Source organism: Gavia stellata, chromosome 6 (assembly GCF_030936135.1).
Source record: "Gavia stellata isolate bGavSte3 chromosome 6, bGavSte3.hap2, whole genome shotgun sequence".
NCBI lineage: Eukaryota > Metazoa > Chordata > Aves > Gaviiformes > Gaviidae > Gavia > Gavia stellata.
Genome location: NC_082599.1, coordinates 47,222,695 through 47,247,044, shown reverse-complemented (window position 1 = coordinate 47,247,044; position 24,350 = coordinate 47,222,695). Strand labels below are relative to the sequence as shown.

At 37.2% G+C, this 24,350-nt stretch overlaps 1 protein-coding gene across 5 annotated transcripts in view; it reads left to right on the top strand.

The window, feature by feature from the left end:
* The window catches only part of CAPN7 (calpain 7), a 35,034-nt gene that overhangs the window by 2,118 nt on the left and 8,566 nt on the right, over positions 1 to 24,350 (top strand). For 2 of the 5 annotated variants that reach the window (XM_059818579.1, XM_059818578.1), the window contains exons 2-15: positions 2,216 to 2,324; positions 3,994 to 4,151; positions 6,391 to 6,458; positions 7,565 to 7,765; positions 9,292 to 9,378; positions 10,305 to 10,431; positions 11,188 to 11,273; positions 12,199 to 12,292; positions 13,915 to 14,061; positions 15,745 to 15,851; positions 17,396 to 17,516; positions 17,763 to 17,907; positions 19,704 to 19,803; positions 22,047 to 22,122. In XM_059818579.1, coding sequence (XP_059674562.1) covers positions 2,216 to 2,324; positions 3,994 to 4,151; positions 6,391 to 6,458; positions 7,565 to 7,765; positions 9,292 to 9,378; positions 10,305 to 10,431; positions 11,188 to 11,273; positions 12,199 to 12,292; positions 13,915 to 14,061; positions 15,745 to 15,851; positions 17,396 to 17,516; positions 17,763 to 17,907; positions 19,704 to 19,803; positions 22,047 to 22,122 — 1,626 coding nt within the window. Of the gene's footprint in view, positions 1 to 2,215; positions 2,325 to 3,993; positions 4,152 to 6,390; positions 6,459 to 7,564; positions 7,766 to 9,291; positions 9,379 to 10,304; positions 10,432 to 11,187; positions 11,274 to 12,198; positions 12,293 to 13,914; positions 14,062 to 15,744; positions 15,852 to 17,395; positions 17,517 to 17,762; positions 17,908 to 19,703; positions 19,804 to 21,485; positions 21,622 to 22,046; positions 22,123 to 24,350 lie in introns of all 5 variants that reach the window. The other 3 variants (XM_059818576.1, XM_059818577.1, XM_059818580.1) reach the window with 3 other exon arrangements.

Below are 24,350 nucleotides of genomic sequence, written 5' to 3'. Positions count from 1 at the left end.
CAGTACTTTATGCATATTTTTTTAGACAGTGCAAATAAGCTCTGGCCAGTCTATTATCAACTGCACTAAGCAGTTCAGAGCCCAATGGTGCAATTACTAAGCACGTGGGAAAGCTTGGGTGCTGAACTGGATTCTGCAAGAACTTGACCTTAGGGATGAAGCATGGGAAGTGCTACAGTTCGTTGCCGATAGACAACAGACAGACCTGTCTGGAGTTCCTATGGCTAGCAAGTGCTGTTTGCTTCCTGCTGTCATGTAACCTTGATAGATCCTTAGAGGAGGGCTGCATGTGAAGCAGCTTAGGGTAACTTGCTAATGGTGCTCTGCAGAAACGTCAGAAACGTACTTGGGCACCTGATGACTTCGGCAAAACTGCTGAAGACTGTTTCTAAGTTTGGCTGTTGACCAGCAGTTAGCAACTTGCAAACTGATGATCAGTAGTTAGCTTAGCGTGACTGTGGCACACTGCTCATGCTGAAGAACAGTAGTGGCACTGAACAGGTCATCAATACTAACTCTGAATTGCACATCCATCTTGTCACTGGAAACAGTTAGCATGCTGGTGCTGCAGGCAGTTGGTCAACTGCTTCAGTCCTTCAGAGGCTTAATTTATAAAAGGCTGTTTTCATTATGTTTATGTCTTAAAACCAGGCAAAACAGTTGTGCTTGAAATCACAGAAGCAACATCAATTATGCATTGGTTTTGCAGCATTGGATTGAAAGTCCACATTTGTTCTTTGCATCATACGTAGACAACTTACCGTTATGACACAGCACCTGTTTTGTCAATCTGTAGTTGTGGTATGTTACAGACAAATATATACATCCTTTGAGCAGGTATCTGTAGTGCACTTCTTTTCCCTGCAGAAAAATAGTTGTGTGCTGGACCTTAACGGTAGTTAATTGCTACGTATAAATTTACCTTTTTGTTGCTGTGGACATTTTATGTGATGTAATATGGTGATGGATGTTGACAGGGAGTATGTGGTACTTGGTTTTGTGATGCTTGTCAGTGAAAATTTATCTGGATAACAAGTATAGGCTATATCAGGATCAATTTTAAGCTTGGGCAAACTAGGCTGATGTGTATGGGAGCAAACTGCTAAGCTTGAAAAAAATCATGGCCATAAAGCACACAAGACACCCTATGGCCATGGCTCTGTGCTTGCACTATGCAGAGCAGCCTCTCTGAGCACCATCTTTGTGGAGCAGCTCTCTAGTTAACTGTTCCGCTTCCTACATACTCAGCCTGCTACATGACCACCTCCTTTCTTCTACTACTGCTGGGAAGGCGAGCACTGCTGTAGAAGTGTGGGGGGGGTTTCATGCCAATAATGAGGACAAAATAAGGTTTTTATCCTCATTTTTGTGGGTGAGAAATTTCAATTCTCCATATGCTTCTGAGACTTGTGTCAGCTCTGACTGTTTATTACAATTCTGCCAAACTTTACATGTTTTTCATGAATTTAGTGAATGGATAGACAGCTTATGCAACTGGAGGTGGTTTTTTTTAATAGATTCATGCAGTATGGAAAAAGCCTTAATGCAGATAACGTACTGTGCTTCTGAGCTAGAGGCCTATGCTCCCTCCTGGAAGTAGAGTTTCATCAATATCCAGTGTTTTGTGCACATAAAAACATTTAAAAGCCATAGTTTGAGGGGCTAGGAAACATAATTTGCAGACTTTCCAGATTTGATAGCTTTATGTGAGTAATACTAAAAGAAAAGACTTTCTAAACCAAAATTCTATGCATTTGATTTTGAAAAGCTTTTATATTGGTTTATTTTCATTATTATCAGATTAAAGGCAAATAACTTGTGAGTAGCTTTCTTTTTTCCCTAACATTAAATATGCAGCTTTAAAAATAAAAGGCAGTTTGTGGTTTGTGAGCTTTACTTAACTGATTTCAGTGCATGCTTGAAAAATCTTACTTAAAATCTCCTGCGTTACTCTATAGACAGGCCTAAGATCTGGCCTTATAGAACCTCCAAAGGTTTTTGTAGTTCTTACAGGTTGTCCCATGTGTGAGAGATTGAACATGATCTCGTTTATAACTTGTTCTTTACAGCAAAATTTCCCTGCAGCCACTGAGTCTTTTTGCAGATATAGGGGCTTGCTTTTATGCAACTCACGGCTGCTGTAGGCCCTCTGTTTATGGAAAGTAATTTTCTAGGCAGCAAACATTAACCTTGTCTCAAATTATTCTCCCTGCAGGAAGCTGCACAAGCCTTGATTTATGCTGGGATGGCAGGGTCCAACTTGGAAAATATTCAAGAAAAAATAAATGAGTACTTGGAGAGAGTTCAAGCTCTCCATTCAGCAGGTGGGTAAGGAGCTTTCTAATTAAACCTCTGCTTAAATTAATTGAGTGGAAAGCCTTTCAGTGCTGTGAAATATGTATCAATGATGGTTGCTCTGGTTTTCATTATTCTAATTTTCTTGTCCTTTGTGAAGAACCACAAATAGAATGAGCACATCAGTGCTTTGAATTTCTGATACATCAGAAATGAAGCAGAGACTTACTTCCTAAGGACTTGGGTATGGGTATTCTTGCCTTTTAAATATTCTTAGGAACAACATCTGCAGAGCAAACCTGAGAAAGTAATTAAATACAGCGACAAAAATTGATCAGAAACAAATCAAAATTCGCATCTAAGCCTCAGCTGCATGATTGATTTGAAGCAAGTGGGTTCTGGTATTTATGCAGAATTACTAACTTTGAGACAGCAAAAGAGCTCTTTGCTCTCATAAGAGTTTCCTTGTTTGATCTAGTTTCAGCATTTGTGCTTAGACCAAAGTCTCAAATTTTTGCACACCTGCAATTCTCAGTTAGAATCATAGAATCACTTGGCCAAAAAGAGACCTTGAGAGGTCTATAGACCAATCTCCTGCTCAAAGCAGGGTAGACATTAATTTTTGCACCAGGCTGCTCAGGCCCTGAAAACGCCCAAGGACAGAAATTTCCGGGTGCTTCTGGGCCCCTGTTCCAGGGTGCAATTGTCTTTCTAGTGATTCTTTTTTTTTTTTTTTATGTATCTAGTTGCATTGTCCCCTGTGTCAGTTCGTAGCCGCTGGCTCTCATTCCCTTTCTTTGCACTGCAGTGAAGAGCCTGAATTCATTTCCTTGATAACCTCGCAGTTACTGGCAGGTTGCTGTTAAGTCCCCCCAAAGCCATCTCTCCTCCTGACTGGACAAGCCCTGCTCCCTCAGCTTCTTCTCAAAAGGCCAAGTCCTCCAGCCCCAACCATCAGTAGGGACTGAGATAGGATGTGGTATTCCAGATACAGTCTGAGTGCTGAGTAGAGGGTGGTAATTGCTTCCACCCATCTCCTGGCTGTGTTCCTGCTGGCACAGCCCAGGGTGCTGTTAGTCTTCATTGCTGCCGGGGCCTTACCCAGCTGTCCCCCAGGACCCCAGGCCCTTCTCCACAGAGCTGTACCCTGTGGGGTGTGAGTCTGTCCCAGACACAGGGCATAGCATTTGTCCTGGTTGAATTTCCTGAGGTGCTTGTCAGCCAGTTACTTTAGCTTGTCTGTGTCCCTTCGAATAGCAGCTGTGTCCTTGAGTGAATCGGTTTGGTGGGGTCTGCAGCCTTGATGAAGGTGACCTCCTTCAGGTTATTAATAAAGGTATTAAATGAGATAGTTCCTAAGGAACTTGTATATTACCATAGATGATGTGTTTTCACAAATGATGCAATATTTTACATAATTTAACACCCTTGACCTTAGTGTAGTATGAAAGAAATTTTATTTACATTATTTGACATGTGAAATATCTTTGACAGTGTATCTCTGCTTTGGGGGGTGATGGTGGTGGTATTTTCTTGTCCTTGCAAAGATGTTTTTAGCAAAGTTTAGGAAGATTTGTTTTCCAGCCAAGGAATATAAATTACCCATCTGATTAGAACTGCTAGTGTTTCAGTACCATGTTAAGGATGTTTTTATATGTCTGCTTCTGTAGAAAACTAAATACTTTCTTTTTCATTTAGTTCAGTCACAGAACACAGACCCTCTGAAGTCAAAACAACAGTTGGACTTGGAGCGTGCTCACTTCCTAGTTACGCAGGCTTTTGATGAAGATGATAAAGGCAATGCAGAAGAAGCTATAGAGTTGTACACAGAAGCGGTGGAACTCTGTTTGAAAACAGTATGTTAAGCTACAGGTTAACTTGGTGGAATTATGTGATGGTAAGAAATTCTTCCACTTACACAAGTGACTGACCCTTAAAGGCTGGTTTAAAAATGGAGTACCTGTATTTCTAAAAACTATTTTTTAATCTTTTTTTCCACTGTTTTTTTAGTGTTTCTTCCAGTCTTTATGTTATGTTGCTATTCAACACTGTAAATTTATGGGGACTTGTGATTTATGTTTTTTTTCCTGAACTGGATTATACTGAAAACCAGAAATATTCTGGAACTTTTTTCATGCTAATTTTTGCCCTGGAGCAAATGCAACACTAAAACAGAAATTAAAAACAGTTAAAACTGAAGATGACTTGCTAATGTGTCAGCTATGTTACTTTCTGACTACATTAAAGGAAGTAATTTAAGGGAAATTTTTGCATGTAACACTTTATGAAAACTTAACTGTCTACTGATGCCAAAACTAGTAAAAATACTACTTGATTACTCAGTGCTCAACATTAAAGCTGTTACGAGTGAATTCAGTTCACACTGAAATTAATGGTAAGGATGAATTGGCCATTACGTAAATGATGGAGAATATAATTACAGGTACTGCTTTTTTCCCTTAAGTCCAGTTGCCTTAACTAACTCATTACAGGAAGAGCTCACCATCATAATGTAACTCCACCAAGTCTGTTTTTCTTTTTCCCCTCTTTTCTGTCTTTGTAATGTAAATATATGTCGGGTGTTGGGAGGGGAAGGTTACTTTTGCTTCATGCTAGAGTAAGATCTTCTTTTCTCTGAATTCTTTAAACTGGTTTTATGTAGACTAAAAAACCCTGGTGATACAGTGTAACCAGATCAAGAGTTAGTAGAACTGCTGTAGTTTTTCCACCTGAGCTGTTGGAGCAGAACATTTTTAGTCTTATTACATAGAATTTACTGCAGTAGCGTACTGTTTTTCCTCTGCTGTGTTCCTCCTTCTATTGTGTCAGTGCATGCAAATATTACTCACTTATATTGAAGTTAGTCTGAAATTATATCATATTAACAACTGCTTTTATCGGGTATTTCATTAGGTACAGATACTGCTTAAGTTTCTTTTAATCTTAACTAGTACATTATTTTGTTAAGATGACTGTAGGCTTTATCCCTCAGGGTGATCAAAAAGTACCTTCTTCTTCCCAGGATGAAAGAAGATTGAAGGAATTCTGCTATCTTGAAGCTTTGCTTCTGTCTTTCTCCTCAGTATATTCAGGTGGAGAGATTTGTTTCTTCCTTACCCTTGAAGTACTTAGAGAGCAGCCATTCCTCCTTTTCTATGGCTGACTCCTAGATGGATCTGCTGGTGTTCCATCTCCACTGCTTACCTTCATACATCTTTCAAAGTCTTTTCCAAGCAGGAACTCCAGAGTGTAATTTATTTGCAAATGAAAATAGTTGCTTATAGAGGGTATTTCTAGTTTTGTTTCCTGTGGTGAAAGTAGCTTTGCCTTTTGTTTCCTCAGTTGACCTAACTGACCTGGGAGAATCGGTCAAAGTACAAAGCTAGAACCTGAAACCTGCTTCTGGGTGTCACAGGATAAAGCACACTTCATGTTGTGCCTCTTGCAGATTGCTTAGCTGCAGTAGCCATGCTTCATCTGTAAGGAAAACAAAAGCATAAACTGGTTGTATGAGTAAACTGTCATAGCTGACCTCCCAAGCAGGAACAGAACTTAGGACTCTCAATCTGTTTTGGTGCCCTGTCATAGATTATTTTATACCTTAGATATGCAAGAACAAGATTTTTAACTTGGAAGCAATCTTGTTTGTTTGTATTTTATGAAAATAAACATTCAAATTTATTTTTTTCCTAAGTTACTATGATTATTTTTGACTCATTTGGTGAAAAGAATTGGAACACAGCTCAGTAGTATACCTAACATTTATTTTTGTCATCTTTCTGCCCATAGTGTTTTAATATGGTTAATTGTTCTGGCAAATTTTTTGTGTATACGGTGTTGCCCATGCTGAAGAATTTCAAATATCATTTTCGTTCCATGAACATTCACTAAAATAGCAAAATGATACTTGCTTACTTAGTATGCTTTTTATGCTGGGATTTTAAAAAAACCATTTGTGCTCATTTCAAAAGAGAATTGGAAAAAATAGCTTGTTACTGTTTGCTGTAATCTGTAAGTGTGGAATTTGACAAACTGAGCCTACAAAACATGCTGGTTTTTTGAATGTGTAGCTTTTTCTTTTATTTTGCACTTAAGGCTACTGAAACTTCAGAAGCAGGCCTCCAGTCAAAACTGAAACAGTTGGCTCGACAAGCACTGGATAGGTGAGTATTGCCAATGTTAGTAAACATACTGCTGTCAGGGATAAGTGCACTCTCTGAGTTGGATTCTCAATCTAGCATGTCTGTTCTGCACTGCAAAGAGTGTGGATTCTGGGTGGACCTAGCTCCTGTAGAGTTCTGGCAGACAGCTGCTGGCTGCTATACTGCTAAATATAGTAGCTCCTTGTGCCAACCTTCTGGGAATCTTGGGACATGCAGAATTAGGAAAGGACTGTGTATTCATTAGTACCAATGCACTACTTCAGCCTTCAGAGATATAAATCAGAGTACTATACTACAGTTTTTGGCTTCTATAAAAATGCTGAATCCAAGCCAGTGCTAAGTCAGGGTGTCAGCATCCCTTCACAAGGAAGATGGGTTTGAAACTGGGAAATACTTACAATTCAATTGCTACTGTCAAGGTATGGGTGGTGTCTATATCTGAAGCAAGTTACATGAGTGTAAGGTCAATGTAACTCTTTAAATCAGCTGTATGATGGTGAATAACGGACTATGTTGAACTAAGTTTCAGTATAAGCTGGTTTTCAGCACTTCTCAGTCTGTGTTCAAAAAAACGCCCATATTTTGCATATGTGTGACTGTCCAGCATCTTAATGCAACAACAACAAAGTATGGCTCCTGAATACACAGTTTTCAAGCAGCTGAAATGCTGGGTTGTGAGAATGCTAGTGGGTTTTTACTGCTATTGTAGCTGCTAGACAAACTAAATCCTGAAGGTATGGAAAGGACGCAAATCAGTTTTCTCCCTCTGTGTTTCAGTGGTCTTGTTCTGAGGATCCAGATAATGAACACTTACACAAATTCTCCTATTAGCATAATTTAAAGGCAACAAAAATCATAACAAGTTCTGCCAAAAGTAGCTTATATATGAGTTGGAAATGCTGTATTTTAATAGATTCTAGAACAGGAAAATAAAGAAGTACTGGCATCAGAAATTGATTTTTCTTAAGAAAGGTAGCCTTGGTCAACTTGGGAATTCGTTCATTTCATTTAACATATGTGGGAACATGAACCCAGAAAATCAATAATTGAACCATAACTATATTTTTATCATTGTAGCAAACAAAATGCATTTTTATTTGCTTTAGAGCAGAGGCACTGAAGGAATCTGTGTCAAAGTCATCTCAGAAGGAGAAGTCAACTGCAGCTAAACCAAATCAGCCAGTCAGAACATTCTTTCCATTGGGACCCGATTTTTCGTTAAATGATAAACCACAGACAATCAGAGCAGTACAAGCTAGTGAATCTCAAGGTCAGAGATACACTGCAGAGGAGATTGAAGTACTCAGGTAAGTTGAAGACAATTTTTTCCAAAATGTTACCATTTGTGCTCACATCCTTCATGCATCTTGCACAGTAGATTGAAACGGCTGAAGCAAGAGGTGTATAAACAGAGGGTTGGACAACCACCTCTTACAAATCCTATTGCTGGTACCTACACTTTAATAAATTCTTGTATTCGCTATGGTAACATAATTAGTGGCTTTTATTCACAAAGCATACTTTCTAGTTTGTATTTAGAAGACAATTTCTTGTATCTGACTACCAGGATTATTTTTCATAGCCTTATTTTTGTATGTTGTACATAATCTACCTGACTGAGTTCATGAAAGATCTGGCTCTGAGAAGCCAAGGTACAAAGATGTTTTTATAGATTGTTCAACTACTACTTCACTGGAAATTGAGGCAGCATAATATTTTGTAGGACTGTGACTTCTGTTACATCCAGTTCCTTTTGCTTTGATTTTTATTATAGGTGGAATAAGCTACAAATAATCCATAAAACCTTTAGCATAAATCGTGAATTTTGAAAACTATCAAATATATCTTTAAAAAAATAAAAGGATTGTCTGATAAGTGTTTCAACCTTCCTCCTCCCCCCCATGCAATAAAAAAGATTGTGACAGAGGTGATGCTCAACACTGTCCAGGATTTGATCATAAAACATTTAGTCTGCTTGTTGACTTTAAGGGACTTAAATGGACTGAGGATATGGTCATGAAGATAAAAATGTAGGTGTGTTGGAAAAGTTGCAGAGCATTAAGAATTGCCTTACTAAAATTTCACTGTGGTTTTTTCCTCTTGTAGTGCCTGTGCAGTGGATGTTTCTGGTTTTGTGGATGTTTTGGGTTGGGGGTTTTTTCGGGTTTCTTTTGTTGTTGTTTCAGTCTTGCAAGAGAACTTCATGTTGTTTCACATCTTTAATCATAATTTGATTTTAAAAATGTTTTGCATACCTTTTTCAGTTAACTTCTCATTTGAAACTCAAATTGCATTCACATTTAAATATAATTCTCATTTTTTTAGAAAATGTTCTGTGCACTTTAGTCAAAAATATACTAATAAACGTGTGCAGTATTTTTATTATTGTTGTTTGACAAAGTGTTCCAAAATACTATGCCAATTAGATGAAATCTAAGTGTTGCTAATTGTTAATTGCTGTCAGCTTATCCTAAGACTCTTTAATGAGAGGCTTAAGTGACTTGAGAAATTCTATTTAGACAAATGTAGTTTTAAATGTGACTTCTAGAACTATGGAGAGGTTTGTGGCTGATAATGATTTCTGTCCTGGCATGGTGACTTGTCCGCAGGTATGTACTTGCAGGACTAGTGACGGAGCCATCAAGTACTGCACATTTCAAACCCAAATAAATACAGTTGTTGTTTCATTTTCAAGAGGTAGTTGTGTTGTTTTCAGAAGCACTGTGTCGTCTTAGTTTTTAAAAACTAATTTTGTTGTTACCTTCTAGAACTTAGTCTTTGAAAGATGATAGATAGGTTTGTAACTATATTTTTTTTTTCTTATGACTTGCAGGAAGACTTCAAAGATTAATGGCATTGAATATGTACCTTTCATGAGTGTTGATCTGAGGGAACGCTTTGCCTTCCCTATGCCATTTTCGTAAGTGTGATTCAATTACTGAACTTTACTTTTGTTTTTATTTCCAAAGCTTTCCTATATTTGGTATTTGTTTTCTCTTTCAGAGTTTAAAATTGTTCAAGTAAGCTTTTAAGCATAATTCAGGCAGAGATATTTAAATACTACCACTTCCTTCTTCCAGTCTGATCTTAAAACTTCAGTGTAAGCTGATCCTGCTCTGCAGTGCTTTTGCAGTTGTGTCTTCAGGCCTATCAGGACATTATATTTGGCTTTTTGGAGTATTGGGGTGGGCTGGCAGCTTGGGTCCATTTCCTGATTCTGCTGCAAGCTGATGAGTTTAGCTCCCTCTGCCTCAGTTACCTGTAAAATGAAGGTGATAGCCATTTCCTCTGTAAAGGACTATTCCGAGGAAGAGTGATATGTAACTGCTAGACCTTCATTCATAAGCAATAATAATATGTTAAGAGTACATAGCCATAATAGACAAAGACACCTGGGAGAGGTTGTTTCTTTTTTTTTTTTTTCAATTTTCCGCTAAAGGCTTGTCAGTCAGACAAGCCTCAATATTTTCAGAACTAAAGAAACTTTTTCTTATTAGTTCATCATATTGAAATAAAATGAAGAATTTGAGTTTCTGCTGGTGTAGATGGCTTTTTGGAATTCCCTTCTCCTGTTCAGTCCTGTATAAAGGAAGCTCTTGGATTTTATTTCATGTTTTTAATATTTTTGCTTTTCTTCCCTAAAATTCACAAACTTAGCAGTAGTGTTCTTTGAAATTGTTTTTACAGCTCTGTATACAAAGCTGTGTAATTGTTCTGCACATATTTTGCGCCATCTATCCGATGTACATAAGACTGGACATACCATGACTATAAGACTGGACATACCATGAAAAGCTTTCTAAACTGCTATTGATTTATTTCTACTTTTTTCTCTCTTAAATCTAGTGATAAATGTGGGAAGTTACCATTATCCCCCAAACAGAAAGCAATGTTTACCAAGTGGGTGCGACCCGATGACATAACAAATAACCCTACGATGATTTATACTGTATCAAGCTTCAGCATAAAGCAGGTAAATTGTTCCTAAAGAGAAATGTGTGCTGCTAGCAGTTTATTGCAGGGCACCTTCCTGTTTAAAAAGGAATCCCCAAATGTGAGAATGCTTTCCTTGGTTCTCATGAGATTAAATAAATAAATAGTATCACTTCAGATTCCATGCATTTTCTAGCGATGAGAATAAACAGGTGTGTTAGCCATGGAAGTGAAAATCAGAATTTGAATTCCAGCTGAAAATCCTGTTTTCCAGAAATAGCGGTAAGGTTAGTAAGAAAAAAGGCAAGGGGTACTCTGCAGCAAATTGTTCACTTAATTTACTGCATGGAAAAAATAATGAGCAAGATTTTTAAATTTATATTTTACAGGAAGCAGAGTGGCCCATTGAGAATAGTGGAAATGTCTTGTTTAGTGTGAAGTTGTAGATGGCCCAAGCTATTCTGAAATCTGCAATAGATTAATCTATTGGATATTGCTTATATTACACAGCGTGTTTTGGGGAGGAGGGAGTAAGTGTGAGTGAATGCTGAGGTATTTGCACTTGCCTCTGATTGTCATTAATAATTCTAACTCTGATTTGCTCTGTAGGAGCCTCATATTGAGCAAGCATACATTTCCTGCCTTTTTAGTAGTAACTTTGCTTCTCTTGGTTCAAATCCTTTCCCTTTTGAAAGGAATTACTAACTGACAATTTTCCTTCCCTCCACACACCCCATTTGTCTTTCAGTATCTAAGTTATTAGTAAATGTCCTCACTGTTTTTCTTTTCTTCATAGACAATAGTGTCAGATTGTTCTTTTGTGGCATCACTAGCTATCAGTGCAGCATATGAAAGAAGATACAACAAAAAATTGATCACAAGGTAAGTAGCTGTTGCTTTCTAAGATCTTTTCAGACTTAATACTGCCAAGCTTTTGCAGTATGTTCTATGACAGTTGGACACACTGGAAAACTAGCATTTGTTTCACCTTCATCTCCCTGGCACTCATGTGGCTTTAGCACTTCTGAGAGGGAAGCCAGCTTTATAAAGGTGTGTATACAGACACTGGAGTCTAACTTCAGATGTGCTTTGAGGAGGAATAAATAGTTTGGAAGGTTTTGTTTGGTTTTTAATAGAAATTTTGCTTATAATGCTTTATGGGTTTATTTTCCTATTTTGCTATGCCAACTGCTGTGCCACAGCTGGTCCATCTTGCATCTCATTGCAGAATTAATGTTAGCAACACTATCTCAGTTCCACTCGACTGACACCTGTGATAAATTTGGCATGGGTTTGGCAGACTCTGACGGGAGCCTGTTGCCAGACCAGTGCGTGAACGTTGTTCCTGGACTTTCTTGTTTTAACCTATGCTCGTTAGAACTGAGCTTGTATTCTTTTCAAGAGCAGCGAGTTCTGCACTGTCTTCTCCTTCTTCAAATGTTTGACTTGTTATTCAGGCAAATACTGTATTTATACTACAGATATGTAAATACCGTTTGTTTAATAGTAAGATAAATTTGTTTGCCTTGCTTCTGTTGGAGAAAAAAATTAGGTTACTTACCTTCTTTTTGTTACTATATTAAGCAGAGAACTGCAGCAAGAGCCAGGCCTGAAAAACAAAACCTATTTAAACACCACTGTAATTTTTACTATATTTGAGTTGCTCTTTCATTAAAAAGTCCATATTTATGTTCAGTGTAAATTCCAGAAACAGACTATATTAATCCTACTTTTATTGTTATCAGTGTATGTAAAGCCAAGTCATTTATGTCATAATTTCCTCAGTTTTGGGTTTTTTTTTTAACAGTATAATTTACCCTCAGAATAAGAAAGGAGAACCAGAATATAATCCATGTGGCAAATACATGGTGAAGCTTCATATCAATGGCGTACCTAGAAAGGTAAATGGTTTTGGAAAGACTTAATACTGTTGCTGTTTAAGTAATATATTTTAAAGGGTTGTTCTGCTTCACTGTGAAGCTATGCTTGCATAGCAAAAACTTTAGATACGTTTTGTTGGAAAGAGGTTTTTAATTGTTAAACCTTTTGAGATTCATTTTGGTTGTGAAGTATGTAAAAGAATGTAGGTATTTCTTCTACAGACATTCATAAGAATAGTCTTACTCACATTAAATGCATTAAAAAAATGTATATTGCTTAGAACAATTATGAAAACCATACAGGAACAAAATTATGCATCCCATATTTATGAATAGGGGGTGCAAGTAATCCACTTTTCCACTCCATCTTAGAAAGGAAGTTACAGAACTAAAAAGTACAGAGAGGGACGTCCAGGAAGAGTATAGACATGGAATGACCATAAAGGAATAACTCAAATGACCACGGATTTTTAGTAAGGGGAGGAGATGCCTGAATATACATGCTAGAACTTCATAAACTCACAAGCAGCTTCGTTTTCTTTTCAGTGCAATAAATAAGGGCATAAAAGAATTAATTTCTTCATATAATACTTAACTGTAGTACTGATTATTGCAGATCATAGTGACTGAACGTTTACGGGAGTTCAGAAGTTGAGTGGGCATATTCACGGGGCGGGGGAGTACGGGGAAAGTCCTCAAAGGCTATTAATTGCTAAGATATAACCTCTGAGTCAGGAAGTCCTTGAGTTGCAAAATTCTGGAATCTGTATGAGTGTTTCAGGGAAATATCATTTATGTGCTTGCCTTGCTCTTAATACCCTTTCCAAAATATCTCCTAATGGCTGCCTTTTGTTAGGATGGATGGCCATTTGCTCTTCATGAAAAGGATTATTCATTCCTGCACAGACAGGATTTGACCAGAAAATGTGCTGTGTTGGTAGCCTGTATTGGTGACGGACTAATGTCAACACGTGACTGCAACATCTGTTCTGGGAAACTGTTTCAGACCACTACAAATACTGCAGTAACAATCTCTAATAATGCCAAATATATTCTACCTAATTTAAAGAAGAAATGTTAATACTTTCACAACTGCTGCTTTGTTGTGTTTTTTTTCTTTCTTTTCCTTTCCAGAGAGCAGAAATTTAAATCTGAAGTAGACACTATGAAAGTGATGTGACACATAGTTCGTTTCCTTATAGATAAATAACTTAATTTTTCTGCTGGCTACCAAGCACAGTCCATGCTCTGTTTCCTAATTAGGTGAGGGGTATTGTTAGGCTTTTCTCTCCTTTTTCTAATGCTGGTAATTACACTGAATTTCTCTGTGGCTACCTTTTTCAATAGATATGAGACACTTTACAAGAGAGTACTGTCGTCATCCCCATTTTACATAGGGGAAAGCGAGGCAGGTCATCACAGGTCACCCAGTGGAGCAGTGCAAGTAGGAGCTGGCAATAGAATTTCTTGTTCACTTGGGCAGACCACTGCAGGATTGATAGAGGTGTCTACACCTAAGAGTGATGGTCAGATCTGGCTGTCAGAGAAGCTGTGTATTAATGAGAGTTTGGTTTTATTTTTTAAATACTTCCAAAATACTTTATTAGCTTTATGATGATTTTTCATTTGTTTATTTCACACAGGTAATCATAGATGACCAGTTACCTGTTGATCATAGTGGGGAACTTCTCTGCTCTTATTCTAACAATAAGAATGAATTGTGGGTATCACTAATAGAAAAGGCTTACATGAAGGTCATGGGAGGATATGATTTTCCTGGATCAAATTCTGTAAGTACTAGATCATTTCTAAGAGGGAAAAATTCCACTTAGATAATCTTGGGTCAAATAACTTTCCTTCTAGTGAAATAAATGAATTGCTTGGGGAGGCAACTATTGGGTTTGACATTTTCTTTTTTTTTTTCTATTTCTTTCTTTCACAGATATTGTTAACTGTACTTGATGATAATTATTCCATCAAAATAGAATAAGCAAGACATCTCAGTGGGCAGAGAACTAATCTTAGCTCTCTGGCTGCAGGATTGGCACTTACGGTTGGGAAGCATATGTGTTTATATAGAGTCTAGATGAAGGTGTTGGGTGAAGTCATGAATTTTTTGCCCATACCAATACTGCTGATTTTGGTTTCTAACTGTTGTTAAGTAAATAGGACAGTTCTTCCTCATTAGGTAGAGGAGTCAGCTAGGAAAGGAACAGGCTAGTCATTTAGTACATGTCTATAGAGGGAGCGAGTACTTTGATCTGTGAAAGTTTGTTTATCAGATTGTTCCACTCATTTACATAAATATGTAAAGGGTTCCTATAATGTGGTTACTAAAGAAACAGTCATTGTACTGCGGCTAGGCTGACATGCAAATTATTCTTTTAAAGAGGACTGGTTTACTGAAATGAGTAGCCCGCATAATCTTCATTCATTCAGCATTTCTGATTTTAATTTAAAGTCTTTAAAATTTTAACAGTATATTTTTTTATTTTATCGTGCTGTTCACGTTCTAGTTGATGTCTTGATAATCACGTTCTTGGAGGGTGTACTAGGTAATCATTACCTTTTGAAAAATTACTATGGAGACATGTGGCTTTGTTTAAGGGGTAAATGTAGCATATGTATGTTTATGTCAGTGTTGGGCTGCTTTGTTTTGGAGGACAGAAGCTGGTGAGAATAACTGTTTTATTCCCATTGTCGTCCTCTAACTTGCTATCTGGAAAACCAGCTTGACTTGTGACATTTAATCTCCACCCTTCCCGCCCCCTCTGCTTCCAGCTGTATTACGGCTTCCTTCTATAGTCAGGGTTACTTACTGGCTGTGTTGTACTTGTAATTCCTCAAGTTCCCACCCACCAGTGCTGGTTATTGACCCTTCAAGCATTTATAGTCTCTGCTTTTGCTTTGATGAGTACAAAGCAAAAGAAAAGGGAATAAGCAGTATTTCAAGGAGATGAAATGGGGAGATTAAAGTGTCTTTTTATGCAAATATGTGTCAATGTCAGCTTTACCAAAAAGAATAAAACACTCAAACCCTGAGCCTTAGAAGTAAAACTTAAATTATTTAAAATGCATATATAATAGCAAGGTTCCAAATAGTGCTTCTGAGACTGTGCTTTGAAAGTCTGTGAATCAACAAAATAAATAGAACACATCATAGAATTGAGCATGATTTGATCATTCTCTTTTGCTTCCATTGCTCTGAAATTCCAGTTTGTTTCATCAGTTCACTTTCCAGCTTTTTTTTCTTTGGAGGCTATTTGGAAATGTTGTCCTACACTAATCAAATAAGTTTTTCTTTGGTTGGTTTTTTTAATATAGTCCTTATCTTCAGCCTTTTATGTGTAGAGCTATATTGTAACTTGTGTATACTTGATTTCTTTCAAGGAGCTTTTATAATTTGTGTACAGACATCATATACTTATAAATGGATTATCTATTCTGATTTCTTTTGAATGCTTGCATTTCAGAATATTGATCTCCATGCACTGACTGGCTGGATACCTGAAAGAATTGCTATGCACTCTGACAATCAAGCTTTCAATAAAGATAGTACTTTCAGAATGCTTTATCAGAGGTAGAAGTTTGTTCTTTCCTAAGTAATTCAAATGCTTGCTGTGTAGTAGCTGCGTTACCGCTGTAAAAGCACTACAGTCACCATAGCTCCTTCAATAGCATTTTGATACTATATGACTATACTATATGACCTCCATATGCTTTCTGGAAGAAGAAAAATTGAGGTATTGGTGGCTTTGATAGAACAGAAGAGTAAAATATTGTAGAATTTTGTTTGATGCGATTTTTCTTGTTTACATATGAAGAAAAAAAATAGTAGCCTATTTCTTGATGAAGAAAATAGAATACAGAGTCAGGGGAGAGCAGCTTGGAACCAATACACAAGTTAAGTGTTTAAAAAGTAGAAGGAAATGTGTTCTGTGTTCCCACACAGTTCCCCAGAACTTTGACATTGATTTGCTGTCCTTAGCAAGCAGATGTAATACAGTACTTCTAATCGTATCACAAGATCTTGGTTGTTATGCCCCGTTAGTAAATCTCCTGAAGGAGCAGCAGAAGTCTATCAAGACTGCAATACTGATCTTCAGACCTTTCCTAACAATTCTACTTATGGTGAAGGATATAGCTGTAATTTTTAAATGTCAGCTAGCAAGTACTTTGATTTCTTTCGAAACCGTTTTATGCAACCAGTTTCTTACGCATTTCAATGCAGTAGAAGGGGGATATTCTGTTGACTGAAACATCTGCGTTCATGATAAGAGTGTGACTCTCTTTCTGCAGTGCTTTTTCAGTTGGTTAGGAGCTCTCAGCTGATTGTCAATAACTTGCAATTTGGAGGTGTGACTGCAATTAGGATGGGATCTAGCCATTATAGTATCACTACTGTTCACCTGTGCTAGACTGAAAATGTGTCGATCCAAAGTCCAGTGACCCTGTAAACTGTCTCGGGATGCTGAGTATGTACTTGGATTTTAGCATGGCTGGGAAACACGCTACTGTGTTTTCACAACAACAACAACAATTGTTGCAAAATTAACAATTGTGATTCAGAACAATTACGAAACTCAGTTGTTGTGAGTTGACAATTCAGACCCTGTAAGGCCTATGCTGGGGCACACAAAACTTTAGTGTAAACACCTACAAAAGTACGGAAACATGAACTTCTCATTCTTCAGGTTTTGGGAAGCTCCTTCAAAATCCTGGGGGTTTTGACAGAGTTGTGACAGAGTTGTTAGTTTGCTATATGCAGTGATTGGCTATGTGTTGATGAAACCACATCTCTGTTCAGCTGAAGATCTGAAGAATATCTTTAAAAAGTGACACAGATTGAACTTCAGTCTGATAAATGCTGATTTTTATTTATAAAAAATATGAATTTCTATGAAAATAACAATTTTTCACTTAAAGCCTATATTTAAATACTGAAAGAAAATAGTTCCACTTTCTCAAGCTTTTTCTGCTGACAAAAAAAGGTGTATTCCAGTTTTTATGAAGCAGGGTCATGCTAATGGACAGTGTAAAAACATACTATTACAGTGTCTGGCAAATGTTAGTTTTCAACTTGCAAGATTTTAATTAAGCTATTTTTCACCTCTTTTTGAACAGATTTCACAAGGGAGATGTCCTTATCACAACAGCAACAGGGGTGATGTCTGAAGAGGAAGGAGAAAAATGGGGTTTAGTTCCAACCCATGCGTACGCAGTCTTGGATATAAGGGAATATAAGGTATCAAGTAAAACTGAAGATGTTTTCAGATGCCTGTTTGAAACCTGTCTGCAATGGGTAGCTACTGATTTTTTTGCTCTAATGGCTAATTTAGTTTATTTTGTCTTGAGCTCCATTGGGAAATTCCAGAAAGCTTAATGATGCTGTATTTTCTTGAGCTATTGGTCCATATTCTGTGTTAATATAAATATAAAAAATTACCTTGACAAGATGAATCCAGCAATTTTATTTTGTATTTCTTTTTAGGGACTTCGATTTCTTCAGTTGAAAAATCCCTGGAGCCACTTACGTTGGAAGGGACGATACAGTGAAAATGACACAAGAAATTGGACCCCAGATTTACAAAAATACTTGAACTTTGATCCAAGAACAGCTCAGAAAATAGACAATGGTAATAAGGTTTAAAAAGTCGCTATCTTTTCAGATAATATAGATCATTGTGGTGTGTCCCTGCAGGAAGGTGGAAAGAAATGCTTAAGCACAAGGAGAGGGAGAGTAATACAAATACTAGAAACTAAATAGCCCAAAAGTTTAGGAAGTATTTGTGTATTTAAATCTGTCATTTCAGGTTTGTCTGGGGTTTAAGTAATCTGGACTGTTGAATGTATCTCAAATTCATTGACAAGAAATTACCTCTCAGTATGTGGGCGTGGGGGAGTTCAGTGCAAAGATAACATTCTGACAATAAGCTGTGTAATGCTGCTTTTTAATGCATGAATAGACTTTTTGTAGGTTTTTTCCTCCAACATTTGTAAATATGTATCAACATGCTTACTGTAATCAGTATTTAAATTAGTCTTGCCTGTATTTGAGGTTATGCACTGGAGGTAAGTGGGGTTTTTCCCTTGCATTACATTACATTAATGTATCTATAAACAAATCTTTACATTCACTCTATTTCCAGCTGTAAGAGTAATTTGAGATTCATCTTTGAGACAGTGGTACTATTATGTCACTGTCCAGAGAAATCACTTGGAATGATGCCCAGTGTTGTACTGTCCCGTCTTCCCTAGGGAGCTGCACAGTGTAGCATCTGGAAAGTCAGTGTGGGTTTGCTGGTGGAAGGGCAGGCTGCTGACAATGTAGAAATTCTGCAGAAGCTGCGCTTTACATTCAGAAAGAGATGTCTGCTGTTTTTATAGTATCCTAGTTGCTGTCTGTATACCTTTGTGAGGGAGCCCTTTTGTTCAGTGCCACTATTTTGACAACAGTATGCATCTAAACCCATTAAATTACAGTATTTATTGATAAGCCTTGTGCAAATGCATAAGGAAAACTTTTGATTTAAATATAAAAATAGCAGCCCTGGCTTTGTGACAGTTATGAGAGGTTAGCTTGTTATTTATTTACTGATTCGTTTAGTAAGGAATTTATATCTGTAACATCTAGTAGTTAAAATATATATAAAATTACATGAGTAATTTTAAGGGAGTTGTTTCTTCTGACTGGATTTACACTCTGGTCTTGTTGTCTAAGTGTGTAGCTATTACGACTGTTATTATTTTTTCTAGCACTGCAAGATCTGCAACTGCCTATGTCAGAGACTTGAATTATAAGGCTGTTACCTTTTTGAGAGTTCATTTCATCAGTAATCTGTCAGCTTGCAGGCATTGTTGGCTGCAGTAGCAGTTAAGGGAGCTATGGAGAATCAGAATAAATGCATGAGAACGTGGTAAAGATGAAGCAGATTCAGGGTGCCAAAGGAAGTCATGTAGGTGTTGGATGAAGCATCTTAGAAATACATTCAAACATAGTCACATGATGATTGAGTACTTGAGCGTGCTGGATGACTACTGAAGTAGGTTGTTGAATTGGGGGAACCTGTTTGACTCTGTAATAATTTTTTTTCAGAAAACTAGGAAAGGGAAAGGCAGGTCAGAATCACCTAATGATGTCTCTTTCAATACAACAGATTCTTATATACCTTCTGCTTAGTGCTTGAGAATGAAAGGCATTCTGACAGCTTTAGAAAGTCCTGGATGATAAGCAGAGACTAACTTGTTTTTCTTGTTTTAACTTTGGGGTTTAAGCTTAAATTTAGAAATTTGGGCAATGCAGATGTTACTACTAAGTTTTACAGAAATGTTGCTTTATATAAGCTTTATCATTTGTCTGGAAAGAGACTTTTGAAAAACAAGTAAAATCAAGGCATCTGATAAGGAAACAATAACAGCGTTTCCTTTTTAGGCATTTTCTGGATTGCCTGGGAGGACCTGTGCCAGTACTATGATGTTATTTATTTGAGTTGGAACCCAAGCCTTTTTAAAGAATCTACGTGTATTCACAGGTTGGTCCAAAAGATAAAACTTTTGTGTCGCTATCTCACTAAATGTTCTGAGGTGGTGTTTCCTTCCTTCCATTCTTCCTAGTTACAGCTGAAGAGGTTGAACTCCACTATGCTCTCTTGAGACTGACTTTACTTTTTTAAATTCTCAGCCCAAGCTTTGTTTTTGACTACTTCTGTAACATCGTTGAAACTCCAGTGACCTTTGTGATGTTACTGTGGGCCTAAGTTTGTGTAACCAGATTCTGACCTCAGTCCTACATCTCTCTATTGGAATAGAAATCAGATTTTTGTGAAGTCCGTCTTTAAGCAGTGACCAGGCAGTGCTTGAATGACCTATTTTTTATTTGGAATTCATTTTCCTGGCCAGTTGCAAGTCATTTGTGCAGTGTGTGTTGTCTTTACAAGGTGTGTTCACTGATGTCAGAGTACTTTAACTAATTCAATTTTTCACCAGTTGTAGTTATTGTAAGTAATCTTCCTTGCCAGCTGATTTTTTTTTTTTTTTTTTTTCTTAACACGATACCTGTCTCTTACCTAGTATCCATGACATTCAGTCTTTTTGTCACCCAGTTTGAGGATAAGTGTGTGTCTCAGTTTCGGAAAGCAAGGGTTTCTCTATTTTTCCACTCCACTATACTGCACTTTGCCACTGCTTCCACACTGTTTCTGCATATGTTAGCTCTGCACAAGCTCCTTCATCCATAGTGCAACTGCTGAGCTTATCTGTGAAGGTTCCTTCCATCTTTGTGCTCAAATTAATTCTAAAATACACTGTGGTGATTTAGCAAGATGAGGTAATGTGTATGCTAATCTCAAAGCTCATCTACTAGACTGTATTTCAATATATTATTAGTGATTGTGTGTGTAGGGAAATGCCTAGCACAGTGGCAATTGCCATAAAAAGTGGAGTAATGGTGATAATTTGAAGCTTAGTTGATAATGAAGCCTTTCACACTTGCTGTTCAGTTTTAAGTGTGGGAGGGTCAATGGGACTTACAAGTAGTTTTATCCACTTCTGGTACCAGCGTGCCATGCTTTGCATTCAGTCATCAGCACTTCTTGATTTTTTCATACCTTATTTTCCTTGCCTAGACAGTTCATGAGGCAGCAGGCAGATTTTGCAATAGGGTACCTCAAAGATTTATTTTTTTTTAACACTTCATGCAGGCACTCTTCCAAACATAAAACAGATCAAATTTTAAAATAAAAAATATCTGAATAAAAAAGTGGAGGAAAAAATTTGGCAAGCTTTTGGACCTCACTATAGCTTACATATGGAGTCTTACAGTTACAAAAGCATAGGTGTTTTTCCCTTAATAATACATGTGGTGTGTGCAATCATTATAATAATTAGCTAGCCTGGGCTCCCTGAATGGCTCAGCTTTTTCTGTACTTTGTGTGGTTGCAGTCGCCATACCAAACAGCCAATCTTTCTGTACTTAGCATTTTTTGTTATCACACTTGTATTGTAGTGAAGTCATTTGTAAAACAAAATTGTAAGATAAAGCTTTTGACACTAATGCATTATGTAACCACCGTCACAGATTCCCACAGAAAAATTAGCCTTCAGTAACTTTGTTGCTGATAACAGATAGCTCTGTATATATGTCGGATGTGGAGTTAGGTTTCAAAGCACAAATTAGTATTTTACTCATCTAACAACGTCTCTATATTACTTTTAGTACTTGGGATGCAAAGCAAGGTCCGGTGAAGGATGCCTACAGCCTGGCTAATAATCCTCAGTACAAGCTAGAGGTCCAGTGTCCGCAAGGTGGTGCTGCCGTCTGGGTTCTGCTTAGCAGGCACATCACAGATAAGGTGCCAGGTTCTTTTTCTCACATGTTCTGTAAATCTTTTTATATAGCTTTCTATGTTATTAGTATAGTACTGCCTATATTTTCATGTTCAAGTATGTACACCTATATATGTATAAATTTTAAATTCAGCAGGTACACATAATTGTATAAAAGATTGTTGAAATAGACCCAGAGTAAAAATTGAGTGAGGTGATTATATTCTCCACCATAAAGGTAATGAAGTAACTTTGAACTGTTGTAAGTTAAATTAGTGGCAGTTTGTTTATTTCAGGTGGGTTTTTTTAAAGAATTGGATCAGGTATCTTAGTAAATACTAATATCAGTGATGTGATCGAAGGGGATGATAGAATGTATACTTGATTCTGCTTAAGCATTAGTTACATTCCACAGAAGTGTACAACTCTACTTGATTTGTGTTTTTTGTAGGATGACTTTGCACACAATCGGGAATTCATTACAATGGTTGTATACAAGACTGATGGCAAAAAAGTTTATTATCCAGGTTAGTGTACCTTAATTGTCAAGAAGATGATGTTAGAAATAAATGAAGAATTACAAAGGATTTTGTGGAGAGGAAAGGCACTTTTTGCTTTAAAACTAGATGCCTCACTTTAAGAGGTCAGTCTTCTGAAATAGTCCTTTAGCCCTGTTTGACCACCTTCAACAGTCTACACTGAAGGAATAAACCAAGCTGTATATGTTGGAAGCATGCTAAGAGGTCTGCGTAGTCCTGCTGACACTTAATTTAGTATAGCATTTTCTTTATTGTTATATTGACTTTGCAGTGGCAGTAGTTTAATGCTTCGAGGGAACAGATGTCGTGCTTCTCTTTATCTGATAACATAATTATTTCCCAGATTTGTGACATTATTTAAAGGTTTATAGCTTCCACCAAATGAAAATAATCAAGGTTAATTGTTCTATGAACTTGGCTTAGCAAAGTACCTAAGCAAGCTCATGAGATACAGCTGAACACTTCAACATATTTCAAAGTATCAGGTATGGAATGTTTAAGAAAAATATTTAGATGTTCAAATTTTACGGAAATATTACTCTTGGTCATTTTAGGTCAGAATCTACTCACCTTGAGAAGAGGGGGCTTGGCCTTTGGTGCTTTGTTGTAGCTGCGAAAAAGCTACGTATGTTTTATTCAGACAGCAGATCTGAAACACAGGTTGAGACACAGAAAGTAAAGGTAATGCCCAGGTTGAATGGATAGGATAGACTGTAACTTTAAGGTAGAGTTAATAATATCATTTTTATTCATTCTTTACATCAAGTTAGAAATCTTTGTAAAAATATTCCTTGGAATAATTCAGTGAAGGTGCATCCTAAGGCAAGTAGGATTTGGCCAGTTGCTTTTACAGATAGGGAACCTCTTTAGAACTAGGGTTGCATTCAGGTAGCTGCTCATGCAACAGGTAATAGCAGCAGTTAATTAGAGAGTAGCTTTTAAAGCTCTTTTCATCAAAGAGTGGAATTTGTGGGGTTTTTCTTTCCTGTTGGAATGGCTGGTAAGGGTTGCATTGTTCATCTCTGGTCTCGTTCAGTGAACTCTGCTGACCAGTTCCCCTAGAATCCAAGCTGTCTTTCTGTGGAAAGCATCTGTTGAGACCTGACCAAATCGTCATTTGTTTTTGCAAGAGCTGATCTTGTTAAAGCATCTGCTTCTCCTTACAGCCCAAGACATGCTTCTGGTGTTGCTAGCACTTGTAGCAGTGCTTATTTTACATGCTGTGTTACTGAAAACATTCTTAAGTGGGCAAACCAAACACATTTGTATAGTGGAGGGAATTGTTCAGTGGTGCTTGAAAGAGACAGTCTTCCAGCAAGACCACTAGCAAGAACTGGATGATTCGTATGTTTTGTATCGCTACCGAAATGCTTTTATAAACTTTTAATCTCACGAGCTCAAACTTGTTTAAAACCTTTTTCCATGAAAATAGATTGGTCAAGCTGCAGTACTATTTTTGCCATCTGTTAAAATGAGATCAGAATAAAGCAGGTTAATCCTTTGGCAGTGAGGCCAAGATTTCCCATTCCTAAGCTTCTCGTTGTTTTATATTAATCCTTTCCCCCCCTCCCATGTTGCTTTGTGGAAGAAAATAAAAGGACCTGATCCTGGGCCTATTGAAGTAATTAGCTAGACCTGTTCCTGCTTCACTGAAATTAAAAGAAGTCTGTAAAGAACCAATTAGAGGCCAAATAACAAATTACATTGTCTAATTGTAAAAGCAAATATTTGCGATGTTTATAGTAAGTACCGCATGTGCATTGGTACTGGGATGCAACTACATCTGTGTAATGATCAGAAGGATTTGGAGAGAGAGGGAGAAAGTGTGTGTCAGTTACAGAAATTAACAAGTTTTAAAGTCTTGTTTACCCAGAGGCCAAAAATTTTGGCAGCTTGCATTCTGGAACTGTCCAGCCAATGGAGAAGGAACAGCCTCCTCAGAGATTTTTAAAGAGTGCTCAAACATTCCTTATCTTTCTCTTAAAATTTTGACATAATCACAGTAGGTCTCCTTTGACTTGTGACATTGGTGGGAGATGGATAAGCAGTTCTTGCAAGTCATGGGATTTAAGCTGTACTTTTAAGTGCAGAATTTGTTTCCTGTCATGTGTGATGTACCTCTCCTGAAAATGATAGTTGCTCTTAAGATTATCTGTCCTTTTTATGATCAAACCTTGAGGCTCTATTCTTTTGAGAGCACTCAAGTCTGCTTACAG